The 21160-nt window shown below is 42.1% G+C and overlaps 1 protein-coding gene across 1 annotated transcript; it reads left to right on the plus strand.

Moving 5' to 3' along the window:
• Positions 1–1269: 1269 nt before the first annotated feature.
• On the plus strand, positions 1270–20329 carry NPHS2 (NPHS2 stomatin family member, podocin). Its single transcript, XM_005901554.2, has 8 exons — positions 1270–1598; positions 5454–5557; positions 9498–9570; positions 10428–10510; positions 13363–13566; positions 16553–16608; positions 18010–18088; positions 19418–20329. Exons 1-8 carry the CDS (start codon positions 1325–1327, stop codon positions 19694–19696), a joined length of 1152 nt encoding a protein of 383 aa, XP_005901616.2. The 5' UTR covers positions 1270–1324; the 3' UTR covers positions 19697–20329.
• The last annotated feature ends 831 nt before the right edge of the window (positions 20330–21160 follow it).

Consider the following 21160-nt stretch of genomic DNA (forward strand, 5'->3'; position numbering starts at 1 on the left):
TTTAATTATTATATTCCCAGTGACCTAACTCAGAATATATGGAAGAAAATAATGGAATGGTTTTTCCAGAGTCAATTTAAGTTACTTCAGAAACTGCAGTCCTTGCTTTGGAAACATGGAGTCTTACCCACTTACCAGGAAAGTCTCCCAGTCCTCATTCTTTAATAAAGTTTTTGAGAAAGAAAAAAAGCTATCACTATGTGAACTCAATAAATATTGGAAAATTAAAACTAAGTGATCATTATCTCTACCATACTGTAATGAACTATTTGAGTAGAATCATAAATCTTGAGTTTGGTTATCCAGAACAACCTCCTATTCAGTGAGAAATTATTAATAGAGAATAAAAAAGAAATAGATCCATTCAATGTTTCAAATTCCTCAGATGCAGGTGGGGCAGCTACCCCAGGGTACTGCCAGGGTACTGCTGAGTGGAGATGGCCAGTAAGGCTTAAAAAAGCAAAACTCTTGCCTTCATGAAGGAAGAATGGGAACAGGGTTTAGCCAAAAACAAAAGTAGCCCTTTCCCTAAAAAAGTTAAATCAGATCCCTGCTCTTCTGATTCTTCAAGAAGCAACATCAGCAGGCTTAAGCATTAGTAAAATAATAAATTAGTAAAAAAGAAATATAAATAAGAGAGCATGTGTGAGTGTAAGTAGAGGTCTGGGAGAATTTTCCTCACCCCCACCCACTCCCACCCACTTCGCCCCTTTTAAAATGTGAATCTTCCCAGGAGTAGTCAGCCAACACCTTTACCTGTGAATTTCGGCAGAAAGAGTAGGGCCAGGACATAAAGTAAATTAGGAGAGGAAAGATAGCCTTGAGAAGATCTTAAGGGAGAGGTGGGGGGAGGGGTGGTGCTTGCAGAGAAGTTTCTGATTTTACCTTAAAGTTACCCTCATTGGACAACCTTTTCTGTCCCTTAATCTCTCTAGCCTTACGCGGGGACCACATATTCTAATTCATACAATATTAACAAATCGTAAAGCAAAGTGCCATCACACCTTCAGCAGTTTGCGGGCCTGCGTGATATTTCAATTCAAATGTTCGTCTCTAGAAACACATTTTAAAACGTTTTAACCTGGCACACGGGCTCTCACACAAACTCAATGCTGAAGGTGGCACCGAGTCTCAAGGGCGGCGCGCCCGGACCCCGGTTCCTCTGAGAAACAGCTGTCGGGTTTCACCTTGAGCAGAGCCCCGCCCGCACACCTCTGGTGTCCCGCCCCCGCTCACGGTCTTTATATTCTCCCCCAGGGATGCGCCTGCATCACTGCCAAGAGACGCCGCAGGAACCGCACTCCCGGGCCGGGTCGCTCTGAGGATGGAGAAGAGGGCTCGCAGCTCCTCCAGAGACGCCCACAGGAGAGGCAGCGGCTCCTCGCACAAGGAGAGCAAAAGGGCGAAGACAGACAGGGGCGGCCGAGGCCGCGGGCGCCGGGATGCCGAGCCGGAGCAGCCGGCCCTCGGGCGGGCAGGGAGCCCGGGCGAGCCCCGAGCGCCGGCAGCCACTGTGGTGGACGTGGATGAAGTCCGGGGCTCTGGCGAAGAGGGCACCGAAGTGGTGGCGCTGCTGGAGAGCGAGCGGCCCGAGGAAGGTACAGCGGGCAGGCTGAGGCCCCGGGAGAGGGTGCGGTCTTTCCAAGTGGTACCCAAGAAATGTCAGTTAGGGTGCAGCGAGTCACCTCCCTGAGAGCTACAGAGGTAAGAGCAGCCGGCTGGACCTGCTCAGATTCCCAGGAAATGAAAGCGAGTTAGGACCCGCTGACCCACCAGTGGTGAAGACCAAAATGCATCAGAAGAAATACAAATAACATCCACCAAATACCATTGATGGCAGGGGTCAGCCACGGCTGGGAGGTGGGAGGGAGTGTGGTCCAGGTTGGGGACCAACATGCCAAAGGAACCTCGCAGCTGCTCCTGTGTCTGGAAGAGTATGTGGGCCCTAGTTTAAGAAATGCAGGAGCTGATGATTCAGGGTAGTTTGTAGCTTATTCTCGGCTCTTCATCAGACTTAACCTAAAAGCATTTTACACTTTCTTTGTGCTGATCGGTCTTTCTAAAAAGTAGAGACAGCCAAGTACAGAAAAGCCAGATCTCAACTAACCATTTGATCATAGGCAGAGCCTTACCCATCTATCAAATGGGGATACCAACAGTACCCACCACAGAGGGTAATTGTGAGGATAAAATGAGCTAACATAAACATTAAAATGAGCTAAGATAAACACTCAAAGTGCGCATCTTACACAAAGCCTGGAAAGAATAGACATATAATATAAATGCTCAGAGCAGAATCTTTGCAAGCTAAAAGAGGCAAGTTAGACCAAAGGGAGAGAATCACAGGGAAAAGCGTCTCTTTGGCTTCTGCAGGTGAAACAACTCTTAGGAACAAATTTATCTGCTTCCAATCCTTTTTTTTTTTTTTTTTTAATTTAATTTTTGGCCACACCCTGTGGCGTGTGGAACCTTAGTTCCCTGACCAGGAACTAACCTCATGCCTCCTGAAGTGGAAGGTGGAATCTTAACTACTGGACCACCAGGGAAGTCCCTGACTTCAATCCATCTTATAATGAATGAAGCAAAAACTCACTATCTTATTATAGGATGAAGGAGGTTTAACTCTAAAGGAAGGTAAATAAGGAATAGTGTTATACTACATTCTGCTGACTACGAAATTTTAACATTTCCCAGCCAGCGGCACTGCCCCATATGCTGTAGCATTGAAAGCTATGACTTGAGAAAGATTCCAGCAGTTGGGCTGTGGTTTATGTTGACCATGTTAAGGCTGTTTTTCCTACCTGGTGCCTTTTCATGGATCAGAAATTTCTGATTATTAAAGGGTTATTGGATTCACTGCTACATTAATGCTGAGGTTAGAGATCTGGTAAGTCTTGTGCTTCAGATCATATGGGTGGGGTAGGAAAAGAAGGGAGCTCCATTTTTTGGACCCCTTACTTTGTGCCAGGCACAAGCTAGGTGCTTTACTGAGTAGTATCATTCCTATGGCACAAATAAGAAAAAATGCTGAGAAATTGTTACTTGCCCAAGACCTACAGGTGGAAACTAGAGAAGCCAGAATCTCAGAATAAGTCTTATTGAAAAGCCTATCCTTGCAGGGTGCTCTGCCTGATTTCTGGTCATGGTTCCAGCACTGCCACCAGCTAGCGGTGGCCTTGGGCCAGTAGCTTCACACTGTGGGCCTCATTCAGTCTGTTCAGCTATAAAGTCACTAGAGCTCGAGGCCCCCCAGGTAGGGGATGAGTCACCTTAAGGATGAGACTCACCTGCTGAGTCCTTGACTGGGAGCTTTCTGTGGTTCCCAGAGGAAAGGGGAGCAGACACAGCAATACCCCCTCTCCTCCTCATGTAGCACCACATTTCTACCAGGCTACCTAAGACTGGGAGAAACAAAAAGAAGCTTCACTTCATTGAAATGTTGGGGATTCTCGCACTAAGGCATATCTAAAGGCTCTTTTGACTTTAACATGTGATGTTTCATTTAAACCTAACAAACTGGATGTTCAAGGAACTCATTTTAAGAGAAAAATACTTTGTTAGTAAAACTTCTAAGTTATATTTGGGTATAGATATTAGTTTTCTGTTCATATCCCTAACTATTATATGAAGGAATTTTGAGGGCTTTCTTCACTTACAAAATGTAAATTTTGTCTGTATGTGCATTTATTTATTTTTACTTACCATGCTTATCACTGGCAAATGAAATATTATTTTAAACATGGCAAGAACACTACTATTGCTCTCAGGAAAGAATATTGTAAAAACCAATGTGATGCTGATAGAGTCATCTCTCCCCAAACAGGTTGCATGAGAAATAAATTCTATGGAACATGAATTCGTTTGGAGAAAATATCACCTGGTCAAATTTTGGGAAATACTAGGTTAAACAAAGTTAAGAAGGCTTCTTTGCTGAAGGGATTCTCCTAGCTTCAGCATGCCCATGACTGTTGGGAGCTCCAGGAGGGGAACACTACACAGTATTTTCTAAACTCATTTATTCTGGGAACTCTTGATCTGTGGGGCACCCTGTGGGATTAGTGTTCTGTGGGACACCATTTGGGAACCACCACAGATTGGCATTTAGCACTGAGCTTAGTTTTGTGCTGATGCATCTTGTTTATCTGCCCTCTTCAATTAATCTGCACATCAGTTTGGTGATGACCTTTCCAGTTACTTTCCCAGCATGGAAATAAAATTTTCAGGCCCACTAATTAGTTATCCGTTTCTATCCCTTCTCTTAAAAATAGGCTTCTTACCATTTGTAATCTTTAGTCACCTTCTAGTTCTCTATGAGATTTTTTTAAACTGACAAATAGTGTCCCTTTGGCCAATATTCTAGTACCTAAAGATTAAAATTCTTGAGATTTCTGTAACTATTGCATTTAAATCATTTTCACTATCCATTTCGCCTTCCTTTCTACATTCAAGAATTATTTGCTGAATGTATGTTTCAGGCACTACTCTAGTCCTGGGACACAGTGTAAATAAGACAAGGCCCTAAGAAGCTTGTGTTCTTGAGATGAACTTTCCCTGATATAAATACCATTTCATTTATCACTCAAGCAACCTGGATGGTCTGTACTCCAGTTCCTTATCACCTTTTTATAGGCACAGATGGGCTAATATTACCCCACAAAGGTGATTTTCAGAGATTGTCTAAAGATCCACACCTTTACCCAAAGAAGGGGCTCCCAGGAATTCTCTGGCACTCTAGTGGTTACGAGTTGGAACTTGCCCTGTGGGGTCCCTGGTTCTGTCCCTGGTCAGGGGGATCTAAGATCCCACAAGCTGTGGGTTGCAGCCAAAAAAAACAAAACAAAAAGCAACTTAAAAAGAAAACAAGAAGGGGCTCTCATGCAGAAATTTCAGTTATTGGGGCAAGTGATAGATGGGGTTGTAATTTCAGGGAAGATAAACCTCTGGACACATGTGTTTTGAATCACTTCAAATAACAACACCACACACACATACACACACACAAAAAAAAGTTTAGTGCTTGTGTGTGTATATGTCATTTCATCCTTATGCCAGATATGAAATATCCCATGAGACAGTTATTATGAAATAGTCAGGTGATGAAAGTATTTCCTTGAATAGATGAGGAAACTGAGAGGTTGTGTGCCTTGCTAAGGCCATCTGAACAGAAAATGGTGGCACCAGAACTGGAGCCCAGACCACACGTCCAGATGCTGTGCTTGTTGCAGGGTGCCCACCGCTGCCTTCCCAGGAGCCTATTCCACCTTCCGTCGGCCCCCAAAGCCCGTCGCACAGACAGGCTCTGGGAAATGACCACACTGATGTTCAGCTCATTCTACAAACTGTCCAGCAAAGTCTACAAACTGATCCGACCCTAATATCAAGGACTGAGCTAGAGGTGCTAGTCAGTAAATGTGGTGAAGTTCCAATATAATTTTTCTTTTTCTTTTTTCAAGGTACCAGGTCTTCCAGTTTAGGGGCCTGTGAGTGGCTTCTTGTCCTCACATCCCTGCTCTTCATCATCGTGACCTTCCCTTTTTCTATCTGGTTCTGCATAAAGGTGAGATTCCATGAGGACCTAACAAGTAATTCCCTGATGTCTCTCACTCGCCACCCCATGTCCACTCTCATTTCTGTGTTTTGATACTTGCTGTCTGCTCTGCAAGGAATGCGGTCACTCCCACTCACTTTGCAGAAAAGCTGTTACTCGTTTATACCTGCTCAAAGAGAATCGAGAAGCTTTCCCTGACTCCTCTAGACTGTCATTCCCTTCCTTGTGCTCACATCTCCCCCACCTTTCTCATCCATTCTAGCAATTACCACAAGTATAATGTTTGTGGATACCCAGTCCACATCAGTATTCTTGGGCTTCCCTGGTGGCTCAGCTGGTTAAGAATCCACCTGCAATGAGGGAGACCTGGGTTTGATCCCTGTGTTGGGAAGATCCCTTGGAGAAGGGAACAGCTACCCATTCCAGTATTCTGGCCTAGAGAATTCCACGGACTGTATAGGCCATGGGGTTGCAGAGTTGGACTTCCCTGGTGGCTCAGACAGTAAAGCGTTTGCCTACAATGCGGGAGACCCGGTTTCAGTCCCTGGGTGGGGAAGATGCCCTGGAGAAGGAAATGGCAACCCACTCCTGTATTCTTGCCTGGAAAATCCCATGGACGGAGGAGCCTGGTAGGCTACAGTCCATGGGGTTGCAAAGAGTCGGACACGACTGAGCGACTTGACTTTCTTTCTTCTTTGCAAAGAATCGGACAGGACTGAGCGACTTTCACTCACTTCAATCTCTGCCATTAGACTGAGAGCCCCTTCAAGACAGGACCTACATCCAGTTGATCTACACTCTATGCTAACACAAAGGCCAGCCCAGAATAGGTCAGGATGCCTATTATTAACACATCCAGGAAACCTCAGGCAGCTTCAAGAGATCACGAATGACAAACATCTTGGGCCCATAGGTGGCACTAGTGGTAAAGAACCTGCTGCTGCTGCTGAGTCGCTTCAGTCGTGTCCGACTCTGTGCGACCCCAGAGACGGCAGCCCGCCAGGCTTCCCCGTCCCTGGGATTCTCCAGGCAAGAACACTGGAGTGGGCTGCCATTTCCTTCTCCAATGCATGAAAGGGAAAAGTGAAAGTGAAGTCGCTCAGTCCTGTCCGACTCTAGCGACCCCATGGACTGCAGCCTACCGGGCTCCTCCGTCCATGGGATTTTCCAGGCAAAAGTACTGGAGTGGGGTGCCATTGCCTTTTCCTCCTGCCTACCAATACCAGGCACCAGGAGAGGTAAGAGGTGAAGGTTCCATCCCTGAGGCCAGAAGGTCCCCTGGAGGAGGGCATGGCAACCCACTCCAGTATTCTTGCCTATAGAATCCCATGGACAGTGGAGCCTGGCAGGCAACAGTCCATAGGATCACGAGACACGACTGAAGCAACTTGGCATGCACACACAGGTGGTTTTACATGTGTCTGAAGCTGTCCCTGAAGTAAATGAAGACTTGTGTCAGTTCAGGAAGAACATACCAAGATGGAATTAGAAGTGCAACGGATTTGTGGGGAGACATTGTAAGAAAGATTGAGAGAGAAGTAGGGAAGGGAAAGCCTTCGCGAATGAGGCAGATCTAACACTTGTGATCTGAGAAGGGGAAGGAAGGATTGGACAGAAGGAGCCTCAGACTGGGGGACACCTTCAAGAAAGTCTTGGACCTACTGAAAGGGAACTCCTGAGCGAAGTTTGCCTCGGAGATGAGTCTCACAATGGACAGAAATGGCCAGGCCCTTGTGTCCCTGCCATTCTTAGTCACTGGCCAGAGTGGCCAAGAAGAGCGTGTGTTTGGCGGGAAGGCTGCAGATGCTGCTGAGGCTGTTGCCAATTTCACGCAAGCTCTCCTTCCCCCTGTTCTTCTCCTGCATCTTCATAAGAGTGTTGGATTTTGTCAAATGCCTTTTCTTCACCCATTGAGACGATGACATGATATTTGCTCTTTATTCTCCTAATGTGGTATATTGTATTCATTGAATTTTGGGTGTTAAATCAACTATATATTCCTAGGATAAGTCCCATTTGGTTAGAGTGTATAAACCTTTTAATATGTTATTGGAGTCAGGTTGCTTGTTATTCTTGTTAAGGAGTTTTACATTTATATTCATGAGAGATATTGGTCTATAGTTTTCCTTTCTTGTGATGTCTCTGTCTTGTTTTGGTATCAGGGTAATCCTGGCCTCAGAGAATGAGGTGGGAGAATTTGTGAAGAACTGCTAATAATTCCTCTTTAAATGTTGGGCAGAATTTACCAGTGAGGTCATCTGGCCCTGGACTTTTCTTTGTTGGAAATTTTTAAACTACTAATTCAATCTTTTAATTCTGGGTCTTTTTCACTTTTATTTTTCCTTCTTGAATCAGTTTTGGTAGTTTATGACTCTTTAGGAATTTGTTTATTTTACTTGTTATCTAATTTATTGGTGTATAGTTGTTCATAGTATTTTCATCTATAATCTTTTTATTTCTATAAGGATAGTAGTGATGTCTCTGTCATTCCTCTTTGGCTCCTGATTTCAACATTTTAATCTTCTCTTTTTTCTTGGTCATTCTAGCTAAATATTTGTCAATTTTGTTGAACTTTTCAAAGAACCAACTATGGTTCTTTGGGTCCAACTATGGTTTCAATTAATATTCTCTAACGTTTTTCTATTTTCTATTGCATTTATTTCCACTATAATCTTTTTTCTTTTTGCTTACTTTGGGTTTAGTTTGTGTTTCTGTTTCTAGCATCAAAAAATTAGTGTATTATTTTGAGATATTTCTTCTCATTTATTATAGATATTTACAGCTATAAATTTTCCTCTAAGCATTGCTTTAGTTTCATCCCATTCATTTTGGTATCTTGAGGTTTTGTTTTCATTCATCTCAAAGTGTTTTTCAGTTCCTTTTGTGATAAATTCTTTGACCTGTTGGTTAGAGTGTGTGATTTAATTTCCCAAATATCCTTTTGTTATTGATTTCTAATTTCATTTCATTGTTAGAGGAGAATATACTTTGTATGGTTTCAATCCTTCTAAATTTATTGAGGTTTTCTTAAATGGCCTACCACATGGTCTATCCTGGAGATGTTCCATGTTTTCACGAAAAGAATATGTACTCGTCTATTATTGAGTGGAATTATGCATAGATATCTGTCAGGTCTAGTTCACTTATGGTGTTGTTGAAATCTTTTCTTTCTTTGTTGACCTTGCGTCTAGTTCTTTTACCCACAATTGAAAGTGGGATAGTAAAGTCTCTAACAATTACTGTTGAATTATCTATTTTTATCTTCTTTTGGTTTTTGCCTTATATATTCTGGAGCTCTATTTTTAGGTACATACATGTTTACTGTTGTTATACTTTCCTAATGCATTGACACTTTTACCATTGCACAATGTCCCTCTTTATCACTAGTAACATTTTGGTGTGTTGGTTTTAAACTCCATTTTGTCAGATATCAGTGTGGTCATTCCTGCTATTTTTTGGTTACTCTGTGTGGTGTAGTTTTTTCTATCCTTTTACTTTCAACCTGTTTGTGTTTTTGACTAGAAAGTGTGTCACCTACAGACAACATATAGCAGGCTCTTCTTGAAGGGTGATCTGAGCACCTGCATGTCTGCCATAAAGTTTGTATGTAGCTAATAAGAGATTCATGTAAAAGCTATTAATGCATCAGTCACAGCAAAAATATAAGATTAAATATGCTGTGATTCCTTTGATTTGGTGGAAGCAATTATTTTTTAGACAATCATGAGTCCTTAATCAAAATTCTGTCCACAAGCTCAAAAATTAACATGGCCACTATACTTTTTCATTGGTTCCTATGTATTTTGAAAATGTAAGTTTTAAGGGAAATTTTTTCTTGGTTCTCAAAACAAGAGATTTCTGATACTTATAATCACTGTCATGCCAAGGTCTTTTGAAGACTTCATTTTTTTCTCTTAGAGTAATTCAAAAGTATTACATTTCCCTTTAGGTTGTACAGGAGTATGAGAGAGTAATTATATTCCGACTGGGACATCTGCTTCCTGGACGAGCCAAAGGCCCTGGTAAGAACAATCTTCTTTACACACCACCCCCCACAAGAGACTTGCCAATTTCATCAATTCATGTTTATTTGCAATATGGCCCTCAGACTACATGAAGTAACTTGACTCATGATATCTTCATTTTTCAGTCTGTTATTTGTAACACCGGTTATTAAGAAATTCTTCAGAGAGCATTACTACCAGGTCACTAGCGACCAAAAGAGAGTGGATGCAGAGAGCCATAGGCCAGGGCCAGAGGTTAGGACCTATGGTCAGGCACCCTACACATTATACTGGGTGGGTGAGGACTAACTAGCCAACCAGAGGCTGGTATCGCTATGCTGTTGTTCTGATTACCTCTGGGACTCCCAGTATAAGAAATACCACATAGAGGTTGCTGGCTCTAAAGTTTGTCACCTTGGTACACACATGGATTGAAAAACTAGTTTTGTACAGAGCACCATTAGTTCGGTACTAACGCTAACAATAATGCATAAGACACTCGTGTTAGAGAGTTTAAATCTGGTGAAGGAGACAGATGTGTAACCCAAGATCTGCACAGGTCAGCACCATGACCAAGCTGACCATACAGCCCATTTTACTGGGTATAATCCCTGATTATGCCTGTTGTCCTGGTGTAGTCCTTTCCTTTTACCCTTAAACATGTCCCCCATGGAACAACAAATTATTTGGTAAACTTAGCAACAAAAAACACAACACAGGATGGAGGTGTGATGGCCCGATGGTCCATGCATAGACCATGGAGGCTAAGAAAAGTGATGCAGCATCAACCTGACACCAAAAAAGTGAACCCCAAACAGCCTCCATGCCAGCTATTCACCTGTCACTTCCCTTATCCCCTCCCCACCCCCTTCTAGGCCTTTTCTTCTTTTTGCCCTGCCTGGATACCTACCACAAGGTTGACCTTCGTCTCCAAACCTTGGAGATACCCTTTCATGAGGTAAGTCAAGTGGGGGATTTTGCTTTCTGTCTACATTTTTCCTGGCTAAGCACTCTACCAATTCTGGCCTAGAAGAAAATGACTATCCTTGCTCAAAAGCAGGGAAAAAGAGAGAGAGAGAGAGAGAGAGACTACATCAAAATTTAAAACTCTGATACATCAAAGGACACAATCAGCAGAATGAAAAGGCAACTTATAGAATGGGGAAAAATTGCAAATATCTCTTATAAGAGGTTAATATCCAAAATATATTAAACCTTAACTCAACAAGTAAGCAAACAATCCAAGTAAAATGGACAAAGTCCTTATTGTTGTTAAGTCACTTCAGTCGTGTCTAACTCTGTGCGACCCCATAGACAGCAGCCCACCAGGCTCCTCTGTCCCTGGAATTCTCCAGGCAAGAACACTGGAGTGGGTTGCCATTTCCTTCTCCAGGACAAAGGCCTTAGTGATAGTTAATTTTATGTGTCAACCTGACTAAGGCATGGTACCCAATAATTTGGTCAAATACATCTGGATGTTGCTGTTATGATATTCTCTAGATAAGATTAATATTCAAATTGAATGACTGAGTAAAGAAGATTGCCCTCGATATATGATATATTGTATATACTTTGACTTGAATGGACATATTTCTCCAAAGATGATATTTAAATAGCCAATAAACATGTGAAAAGATGCTCTGCATCACTAAAATCATTAGAGAAATGCAAATAAAAAACACAATGAAATACCACCTCACATCTATTAGGATGGCAATTATTAAGAAAAAAACAAAATAATGTGTTGGCAAAGATGTAGAGAAATTGGAACGCTTGTATACTGTTGGTGGGAATGTAAAATGGTGCAGCTACTGTAGAAAACAGTTACTCAAAAATTAAAAATAGAATTACCATATAATCTACCAATTCTACTTTTGGGTATATAGACTCCAAAGAATTGAAAGCAGGCTAATTGAAAAGATGCTTATATACCTGGGTGCATAGCATCAGTTTTTCACAATAGCCACAAAGGTGGCAGCAATCCATGTGCCCATCAATGGCTGAATAAACAAAATGTGGCATATACTGGCAATGGAATAATAATCAGCCTTAAAAAGGAATGAAATTCTGGCACACACTACAACATGGATGAACCTTGGGAAAATTATGCTAAGTGAAATCAGCCAGTCACAAAAAGACAAATACTGTGTGATTCCTTCTGTATGAGGAACCTCGAGGAGTGAAAAAAAAGCAACAGAAAGTGAAGGATGGTTGTGGGGACTGGGGGAGGAGAGAACTGACAGGTGTTCAGTGGGTTTCAGTGTTGCAGGATGAAAAGGGTTCTGGATGCTTGTTGCTCAACAGTGTGAATGTACTTAATCCTACTGAATTGTGCATGTCAAAATGGTTAAGATGGTGAATTTGATGTTCTGTTCATTTTACCACAATTAAAAGTTAAATGTTGAGTTTACATCTAGACTTTCCTGTTACTGATTCTGATTTATAAGCCTTTCCTAAAAGGTCTCCTACTTTCAGTTTGAGGTTCTTTCTCATTCTTTCTTCTGGCAAACAGAAATGTGAATAAAAATAATATTTGTTTAAAAGGCTTATTTTAGATAACAAAATGTAAAAAAGGAATAAAACATACACCTAATCCTGTTACCCACAGAGTTGATATTTTGGAATGTATCCTTCAAACTTTTCTATATATGTGGTTATACTTTCAGACAAGTGTGTGTATATATATATATATATATATATATATACATACACATCATATATACATCATATATATCAATCATACCATACATACTATTTGGTCACCTATCCTTTTTCACTCAAAAATATACTGTTACCATATTAGCTATGTTTCTACCTCTGTTTTAAATAGACACACAGCATTTCATTATGTGGATTTTACTCAATTAATTTACTTAACTGATTGAGTTTAATAACTGGAATTTACTCAACTAATTCCCCATTGTTGATATTATTTCTAAACTTTTTTGGCTGCTGCAGTGCATGGCATGGGCTTCCCTGATGGCTCAGTGGGTAAAGAATCCACCTGCAATGCAGGAGACACAGAAGATGTGGGTTCAATCCCTGGATCAGAAAGATCCCCTGGAGAAGGAAATGGCAACCCACTCCAGTATTCTTGCCTGGAAAACCCTATGGACACAGGAGCCTGGAGGGCTACAGTCCAAAGGGTCGCAAAGAGTCGGACATGACTAAGCACACAGGCACTGCATGGGATATGGGATCTCAGTTCTCAGACCAGGAATTGAATCCAGACCTCCAGCAATGAAAGCGCCAAGTCCTAACCACTGGACTGCCAGGGAATTCTCTATTTCTCATTTTTTCTTACAATAAGCAATACTGTGAATCACATCTTTACAGTTAAATCCTGAAAATATATCCTTTTGTCTAAAAAAGGAAATGTTGTACACATACATCTCTTAGGGCTTTTGATACGTATCACAAACTGCCCTCTAAATATACACTCAATACACGTGAGTACTGGTTTCCCAGAATGTGTTGCTCTTTTAGCAGGTTTTTTTGGCATCAGTTTTAAAAGACCTGATATACAATCAACTGGATGTTTTCATATAAGAGAATTATTCCTGATTTTTCTACAAAAGGATTTGTAACAGGATTCCTTTAAATTGAGTTGTTTAGTATATTTAATACAAACTCCATATTTTTTTTCAATGTCTATTTGATTAAAGACTGAGCCAACTACTCTTTTTTTTTTTTCTTACTATTATCTTTCTCTGAGAAAATACCCTTTGGACATATTTAACCCCTCTATCCTTATGTGGGAAAGAAGCCCAAGAATCAGGCCTGTAATCCAAAATTTTTTTTTCTGCTTAGATTGTAACCAAAGACATGTTTGTGATGGAGATAGATGCCATCTGCTACTATCGCATGGAAAATGCCTCTCTTCTCCTAAACAGTCTTGCTCATGTGTCCAAAGCTGTCCAATTCCTTGTGCAAACCACCATGAAGCGTCTCCTAGCACATCGATCCCTCACAGAAATTCTTCTTGAGAGGAAGAACATTGCTCAAGATGTAAAGGTACTTAGATGAGTTTAACACCAAGTATGTTGAAATATTGCTTTGCCTTTTATTCCTTTCTTCGTTGACCATTTACTGAATCTTCCACGTGCCATGCATTCACTGTTAAAGGTACAGTCCTGAAAGGAGCTGACAGTTAAGAGGTTGCCAATCAGTCCCTGAACCGGTCCTAGTCACCCATCTGTGCGATTAGTCAGTCATTGCCACACTTTTTCTTCTCACCCTTCTCACTCAGTGGCTGGAAGGAGGGGTTGGTGGGATAAAAAGATGATAAGGAATGAATCTGGGGACCTTACAGTCTAGTTGGGGAAACAAGCAAAGTTAAATAATGATAAAGACTGAAAAACTTTATCAGGTTAAAAGAGGCAAAATATCACAGACCTTTAAGTGGTTAATTACCCAATCAATGATCCAGATTTGATTGAGTTGGGGCGAAAAGAGAGAAAAACAAGAACTGCCTCACAAGCAGCAGCATCTAGCCCCGCAGAGAGCAAGCTCAGCAACTTCGCTCACAACCAGGGTGGGTGTCTACGATTCTTACCAAGACAAGTTGGCAGAGGTGTTCAGAAGAGAGATGAGAAGAGAGCAGCATTCTAGGTAGCCGGCCAGTCAAGTGGTAATTACCATCAGTGATGGAGGCTGTCATTGAGGCCAAGAGGCGCCCAGGCCCTGAACTGAGTTAGGAGGTTACGATCAAGTCTAGATAAAGGAAGACCTCCTACAGAAGCAGCAAAGGATTAAAGGCACTGATAATAATTATTCTTGATGAGGCAGACACAGCTCAGACAATGAGGTGTCCGAATATTTGTGGCTTATCCAATTCATCACTGATAAAACTGGGATTAGCATCCTAGTGAAAATGGAAGAATTCAGGAAATAAGAAAAGCTGCAAAGAGAGAAAGTTAGAACAAGAAGACACGCAGAAGTTGCTGCTCTGGAATTTAAAAACCACTCTTGTGTGCTTCCCTCTATCCTCCTTTCATCCCTCTCTTTCTGTTTATCCCTCCTCAAGGGATAATGGATAAGGTCCAGATGCTTGACATTCCAGCTTGCCCTTGTTATGCTGAATTATAATTTATGTATTTACACATTTGTTTCCCTAGACCTTGAACTCCATTCTGTCAGTGGTCATATTTTATTCATCTTTTTGCCCTCAGTACTTGGTCCTGGGCTCTTACACAGTAGCCAGATCCTGGGTTTTTGGATGAGTGAATAAATGACCCAACTGTTGTAGCCTCAGCTTTGCCGTCTTTCCTCTGGTGTGTCTGATATTCTAGGCGAGTGTTTCTCCAGCATTCAGTGACTATGCTTCCATGCCTCCTCTTGGGTTGTTCCTGCAGAGTTGGACATGGCTGAGCGACTAAGCACAGCACAGCACTGCACCAAATACTTCCCTTTTCCCCACCGGCAAAATTGTATTGTTCTTTAAGATGCCACCTCCTCTGTGAAGTCTTTTTCAACATTTCTTCCTCTCATCAACCCCTCAAATTAGTCTTCTCAGGGTTCCCAGTGTACTAAGCTAACTATCTAGTCCCCAAGAAATCATCAGAAATAAGTTAAAAAGGAAAAAGAGTATGGCCCACCTATTCCTCCATGCCTGCCCCTCTCTTCCCACTCCTGGGATGGGGAGGTAGGGGAGACGGGTGCCACCAACAGGAAGTGAAAGCTCCCATAAATGAATATTATATGGGAGAGAATATCCTATGAGAGAGAGACTAAAAATATTGGTTCTCTAACTGCATTTTAGAACAAATTTAACAAATGTGCTGTGTGCTAAGTTGCTTCAGTTGTGTCCAACTCTTTGCGACCCTACAGACTATAGCCCGCCAGACTCCTCTGTCCATGGGATTCTCCAGGCAAAAATACTAGAGTGGGTTGCCATGCCCTTCTCCAGGGGATCTTCCTGACCCAGGGATCGAACCTACATCTCTCACGTCTCCACATTGACAGGCGAGTTCTTTACCACTAGCACCACCTGGGAAGCCCCAGTAATAAATGTATTTTAGAGCAAATTTAACAAACATACCATCTCTATTATTTCTTATAGCTTTTGTAACAAAATACCACAAATCACCACCAGTTTTATCTTATGGTTTCAAGGCCAGAAGTCCAAAACACATCTCACTGGGCCAGAGTCAAGGTGTCAGCAGGGGCTGGTTCCTTCTGGAGGTTTGGAGAGGAGAATCCATTTCCTTGCCCTTTTCAGCATTGGGTGGCCGCCTGCATTCTTTAGATCATGGCCCCTTCCTCTGTCTTCAAATCACAGCACTCCAGCCTCTGTTTGCACCATCACATCACTTTCTCCTCCTCTGTAGCCAGATGTCCCCCACCCCAACCAGGCTTCCCTCTTATGAGGACCCTTGCAGTTGCTTTTTGGGCCCACTGGGAAGATCCAGGATAAGGCCTTCATTTTAAGAACCTTGAACTTATATTGCATCTGCAGAGTTTCTTTTAGGGTGACATTCACAGGTTCCAGAGATGTCTTTAGGACCCATTAGTCAGCCTACCACACCATCTTTAATTCCACAAGTACTTGTTGAGTTGCTGCTGCTGATAAGTCACTTCAGTCGTGTCCAACTCTGTGCGACCCCAGAGACAGCAGCCCACCAGGCTCCCCTGTCCCTGGGATTCTCCAGGCAAGAACACTGGAGTGGGTTGCCATTTCCTTCTCCAATGCATGAAAGTGAAAAGTGAAAGTGAAGTTGCTCAGTCGTGTCCAACTCCTAGCGACCCCATGGACTGCAGCCTACCAGGCTCCTCCTTCCATGGGATTTTCCAGGCAAGAGTACTGGAGTGGGGTGCCATTGCCTTCTCCGACTTGTTGAGTGGCACTGTGCAAACTAAACAGTGTTTTGCAAGGCCTCATAATGTTAAAATGAAAAAGGGAAGGACATAATGTCCTTTCAGAAGAAATGTGCTTTCTCAGTGCAGTGGCCATCCGTGCAACCAGAGGTTCCCACTGACGTCTCAACTCTTCCTTCCACAGGTTGCCTTGGATGCAGTGACCTGTATTTGGGGAATCAAAGTGGAGAGAACAGAAATGTGGGTAGGAAATTAACCAGGAAGAACAATACGATGAAGGGAAATATTTTGATTTTATTTAAAAACTTCTATTTGAAAAATTATTTTCATTGAATGAGTACTGTAGACGTCTATATTAGCATAAATTTGGAAGAAAGAAAAATTTGCATATTATAACTATAACACAACCACTATGAACATCTGGGTAAATAACTGTCGTATTTTCTATGGATTTAAACATTTTCTAAGGTAAAATTCACATAACATAAAACTCATCATTTTTAACCATTTAAAATTGAAACTCAGTGGTTTTTAGTATATTCACAGACACAAACCACCACTACCATATAATTCCAGAAGATTTTTATCATCTCCAAAAGAAAACCTGTGTCCATTAAGCAAGAACTCTTCATTTCTGCCTCAACCCCCAGCCCCTGACAACCACTGACTCCTCTCTGTCTCTCTAGATTTGGCTATTCTAAAAATTTAATATAAACATAATCACACAATCTGTGGCCTTTTGTGTCTGGCTTCCTTCACTCACCATAATGTTTTCCGTGTCCCTCCATGGTATAGCATGAATCAGTGTTTCATTCCTTTTTACAGTTGAATAATATGCCATTGTGTGACTGGCTATGCCACGCTTTGTTGATCTACTCTCAGTTGATGGACATTTGGGTTGCTTCCACTTTGGGGCATTATGAATCAGGCCGCAATGAACATTCATGTGCAAGTTGATATGTGAACATGTTTTCACTTTTCTTGGGTATATATGTAGGTGTGAAATTACTGGATCATCTGGTAACTCCATATTTAACTTTCTGAGGAACTGCTAAGTTGTTTTCTATGTACTTTTTATAGTTACCATCAGGGGAAAAAAATCCAATTTTGTATGTTTTATGCAGTAGATTAAGTACTTGGTCAGTTCTACCCTTTTTGATTCAGTCCTCTTTTGTCAACTTAGATGACTTCCCTCGTTATTAATAGCATGGCTCTTCAAGGCTGTTGTCATTATTTAGATTTAATAGCTAGAATTCAGATTAAACTTTAAGTGGGAAAATTATCATAGTGTTGTGTGGGCCAAAAAGTTCATTTACATTTTCTGTAAGATGCTATGGAAAAACCCGAATGAACTTCTGGGCCAACCCAATACAGCAACACAAAATTTGCTTTACTTGTAAAGAGAAAACCACAGCTCTACTACAGCATCAGTGATAATAAAAATCCGCATTGGAGGCACTGATGCTTAAGCCCCTCTTCTCTGCCCACTGTCTGTGCAGAGGTCTAGGGCGGCGCACTCTGCTTAATCAGAATCCACTGTATATCGTGAACCGAGCGTAGAGAAGGTGGTAGGTTTGTCGGAAAGCTCCGGCTGCTAAAGCTGCCCTGCACACTCACCTACCCATCCGCTTTCTCTTTCAGTAAGGATGTGCGCCTGCCGGCCGGGCTGCAACACTCATTGGCAGTGGAAGCTGAAGCCCAAAGACAAGCCAAAGTGCGGGTGAGCCAGCCCTGAGCATGCCATCCTCCCGCACAGTGGAGGAGCATCAGAGGAGCTCCAGAAAATGCAAAAGAAAGCCTCCTCATGGAGAACATTTCCCCTTTACTCCTCACCTATCCATCCAGGCACTGGGGGGAATCTGGCTTGTGCACATACCACACTATTAAAATTGTTCTCCTTGGGCATGCTCACAGCCTTCTAACTGACCAGTGCAACATCTCTTTCCCTGTTACACCCTCTCTCTAATGCTATTGGTAACAGTGACCTCCTCCTCCCTGAGTCTTGCCTTCACTCTCTTTCCAAGGTATCTCCCCAAACTCCATTCCTCTTCTCTAGCATGGCATCTCTCATCCGTCACCGGTCCCCTCTAGGTTAATGACACCCAGGCCTGTATCCTTAGCTCTGTGCAACCATGTCAGAGCACACTTCCCTCATCTCTAGAGCCCAGGGGAGGCTGAGCTATGCATGGCCTCTACTCAGGCGTGCCAGTGAGAAGATGTGGCTACCAGAGGATTGGGTGTGGGTGGGAAGGGAGTCAGGAAGAGGAAAATGAGGGCTGGAGGGGAGGCAGATTTCCCCTTAAAGAACAGAAAGCAGGTAAGGATGGTATCCATCTACCAAGAGGGTGGATAACTTTGGAGCATTGGTGGACAAAGATGGGGAGGAAGGCAGTCCTCTGGGCAGAGCAGCTTCTAGATCTCTGAGTCTAGTGCCCTTTGCTCACTTTAAGGGGACATTTGGGTGGTGACCTTTTTCGTGCTTTTTCTTCTGAAATGCTAACCTGAGTTGGGAGTCATTCTTTCAGGATTGCATGTCTTTGCCTGGAATGCTGGCCAACCTTTCCTCTAAAATGGCAAAACCCTACTACTCTTCCAAGGCCCACCAGACATAGTAATTCCCCTAACACTTCATCTCTACTTGTCATAGCTCTTAACAAATTCTGCACCAAGTTACAATGAATTCTTTGTGACCCCATGGATGGTAGTCCACCAGGCTCCTCTGCCCATGGAATTTTTCAGGCAAAAATACTGGAGTTGGTTACCATTCCTCGTCTAGGGGATTTGAACCTGAGCCTCTTGCATCTTCTGCACTTCCAGGTGGATCCTTTACCACTAGTGCCACCTGGAAAGCCCATTACAATCAACAGTGTCTCTCTCTCCCTAGATCAAGATCTTAAGAAAAAAGGCAGTCTGCTCCCCTGTGCTTAGCAGCACCTGTCCCACAGTAGATGCTAGTGCTTGTTTGTTGAATCACCCTAAGTAGGATTAAAACCTTCATGGAGCAAAGAAGAAAAATCACACATTGTTTTTCCTCGCATCCCTTGTCTAGATGATTGCTGCAGAAGGGGAGAAGGCCGCCTCCGAGTCCCTGAGGATGGCAGCGGAGATTCTATCAGGCACTCCAGCCGCTGCTCAGCTTCGGTACCTGCACACCCTTCAATCCTTGTCCACAGAGAAACCTTCCACAGTGGTTTTACCTTTGCCATTTGACTTGCTTAATTTCCTGTCTTCTCCAAGCAATAGAACTCAAGGAGGCATCCCCTTACCAAATCCTTCCAAACCTGTTGAGCCGCTGAATCCTAAAAAGAAAGACTCTCCCATGTTATAGGAAGAAACAAGGATCATGTGACTGCAAAGAGGGCTCCGTATAACAGCTACATCCCCGAGCAAGGCCCTTGGTCCTCAGTTGCCGCTCTTTCTTTTGTTGCCATGTGAAATGCCCTTGGAGTGCATGAAGCCCCAATGCAGCGACACACACAGGAAGACAGTGAAATCATGTAGTGACAGAGAAGCCATATAACATGTTTAGGTGGATCATCGATCAGAGGAATTATGGGAAAGAGCTTTAGCCATCATTCTACTTCGGAAAGAATTTTGAGTCTACATATGGCTGAATTTTTACTTCTGAACATGTAGTTCAAATGTCCTTTTCCCTAGATGCCCTCTAGCCCCTTTGGGAAGGGTTCTTTTGCTCCCATAGCCCTTTCTACATGCCCCTACCATTTTGCTTTTCACACTGTGTTGTAATTTCATACTTATGATTCAGGCTTCTCTCCTACTATGAACTCCTCAAAAGCACGTCTTAATAATTCCCTGTCATTCCACACTCTAGCTTGTATGCTCCACCCAAGGTTTTTGCACCTGACTCTGATAGCTGCACCACAGTGATGCTTCTGTATTTCTGAGTGAAAGAGAGATACTTGTGAGTACATATTCCAGTACTTGAACTGGATATAAAATGTATACCTAATTAAAGACTTTCAAATGAATTATTTTTATAGAGACTCTTTTTTTTAAAATAGAGAAATAAAAGGATAAAAACACTTATGTGGTACATGTTGCTTATAATCTAAGGAAGCATTGTGATAAATATAGGGCTGATGTACTTTCAGAATAGAATTTACCAGTTTTTGGCTTAGCCAAAAAATTTGTTTTGGTTTTTCTGTAACATATTATGGAAAAACCCAAATGAACTAGTTTGCCAACCCAATATTTATTCTTTAAATACTAGTAACATTATGTGATCTACACATGCCCTAATTTAAGTCTTACTTTCCATTAACTTGTTCTATATAATTAGAAGTATAGGAGCCTGATGGGGGTCTCACAGAGTTGGACACGACTGAAGTGCCCTAGCAGCAGCAGCAGTAGCTACAGAAAAAAATTAGCCAAGTAAATAAAGCATAGTGAGGTTTATAGGAAATTCTCTAAAAACTTAAAAAAAAGTAATAACATAGAACATTACTAATTTGCCAAACTATAACAAATCATGTTAGTAAAATGCTACATATAATGGCAATTTCCATGCTGTTTGTACAGAGGGAAATGGTGGTAGCTCTCTTCAGTGGCTCACTATTTGGTGATTTCTTTGTCCTTCAATCTGCCTCTTTATTCCCCATGTTATTTGATGTTATTATTTTATATTGAGTAAAGGGGATCAGCTATGTGGTGACAGATGGAAACTAAACTTTTGATGGTGAATATGCTATAATATATACAGAAGTCAAACTTAATGTTGTACACACAAAACTTATATAATGTTATATACTAATGCTGCCTCAATTTTAAAAAC

The sequence above is a fragment of the Bos mutus genome, chromosome 16 (assembly GCF_027580195.1).
Source record: "Bos mutus isolate GX-2022 chromosome 16, NWIPB_WYAK_1.1, whole genome shotgun sequence".
In the NCBI taxonomy this organism is placed as follows: domain Eukaryota; kingdom Metazoa; phylum Chordata; class Mammalia; order Artiodactyla; family Bovidae; genus Bos; species Bos mutus.

What these genes read in the sequence shown, in the direction of transcription:
- NPHS2 (XM_005901554.2), top strand. Translation starts at nt 1,325, where the DNA reads ATGGAGAAGAGGGCTCGCAGCTCCTCCAGAGACGCCCACAGGAGAGGC. An exon ending in GAGCGAGCGGCCCGAGGAAG is followed by an intron (nt 1,599 to 5,453) that starts GTACAGCGGGCA and finishes TCTTTTTTCAAG; the next exon opens with GTACCAGGTCTTCCAGTTTA. An exon ending in TGGACGAGCCAAAGGCCCTG is followed by an intron (nt 9,571 to 10,427) that starts GTAAGAACAATC and finishes ACCCCCTTCTAG; the next exon opens with GCCTTTTCTTCTTTTTGCCC.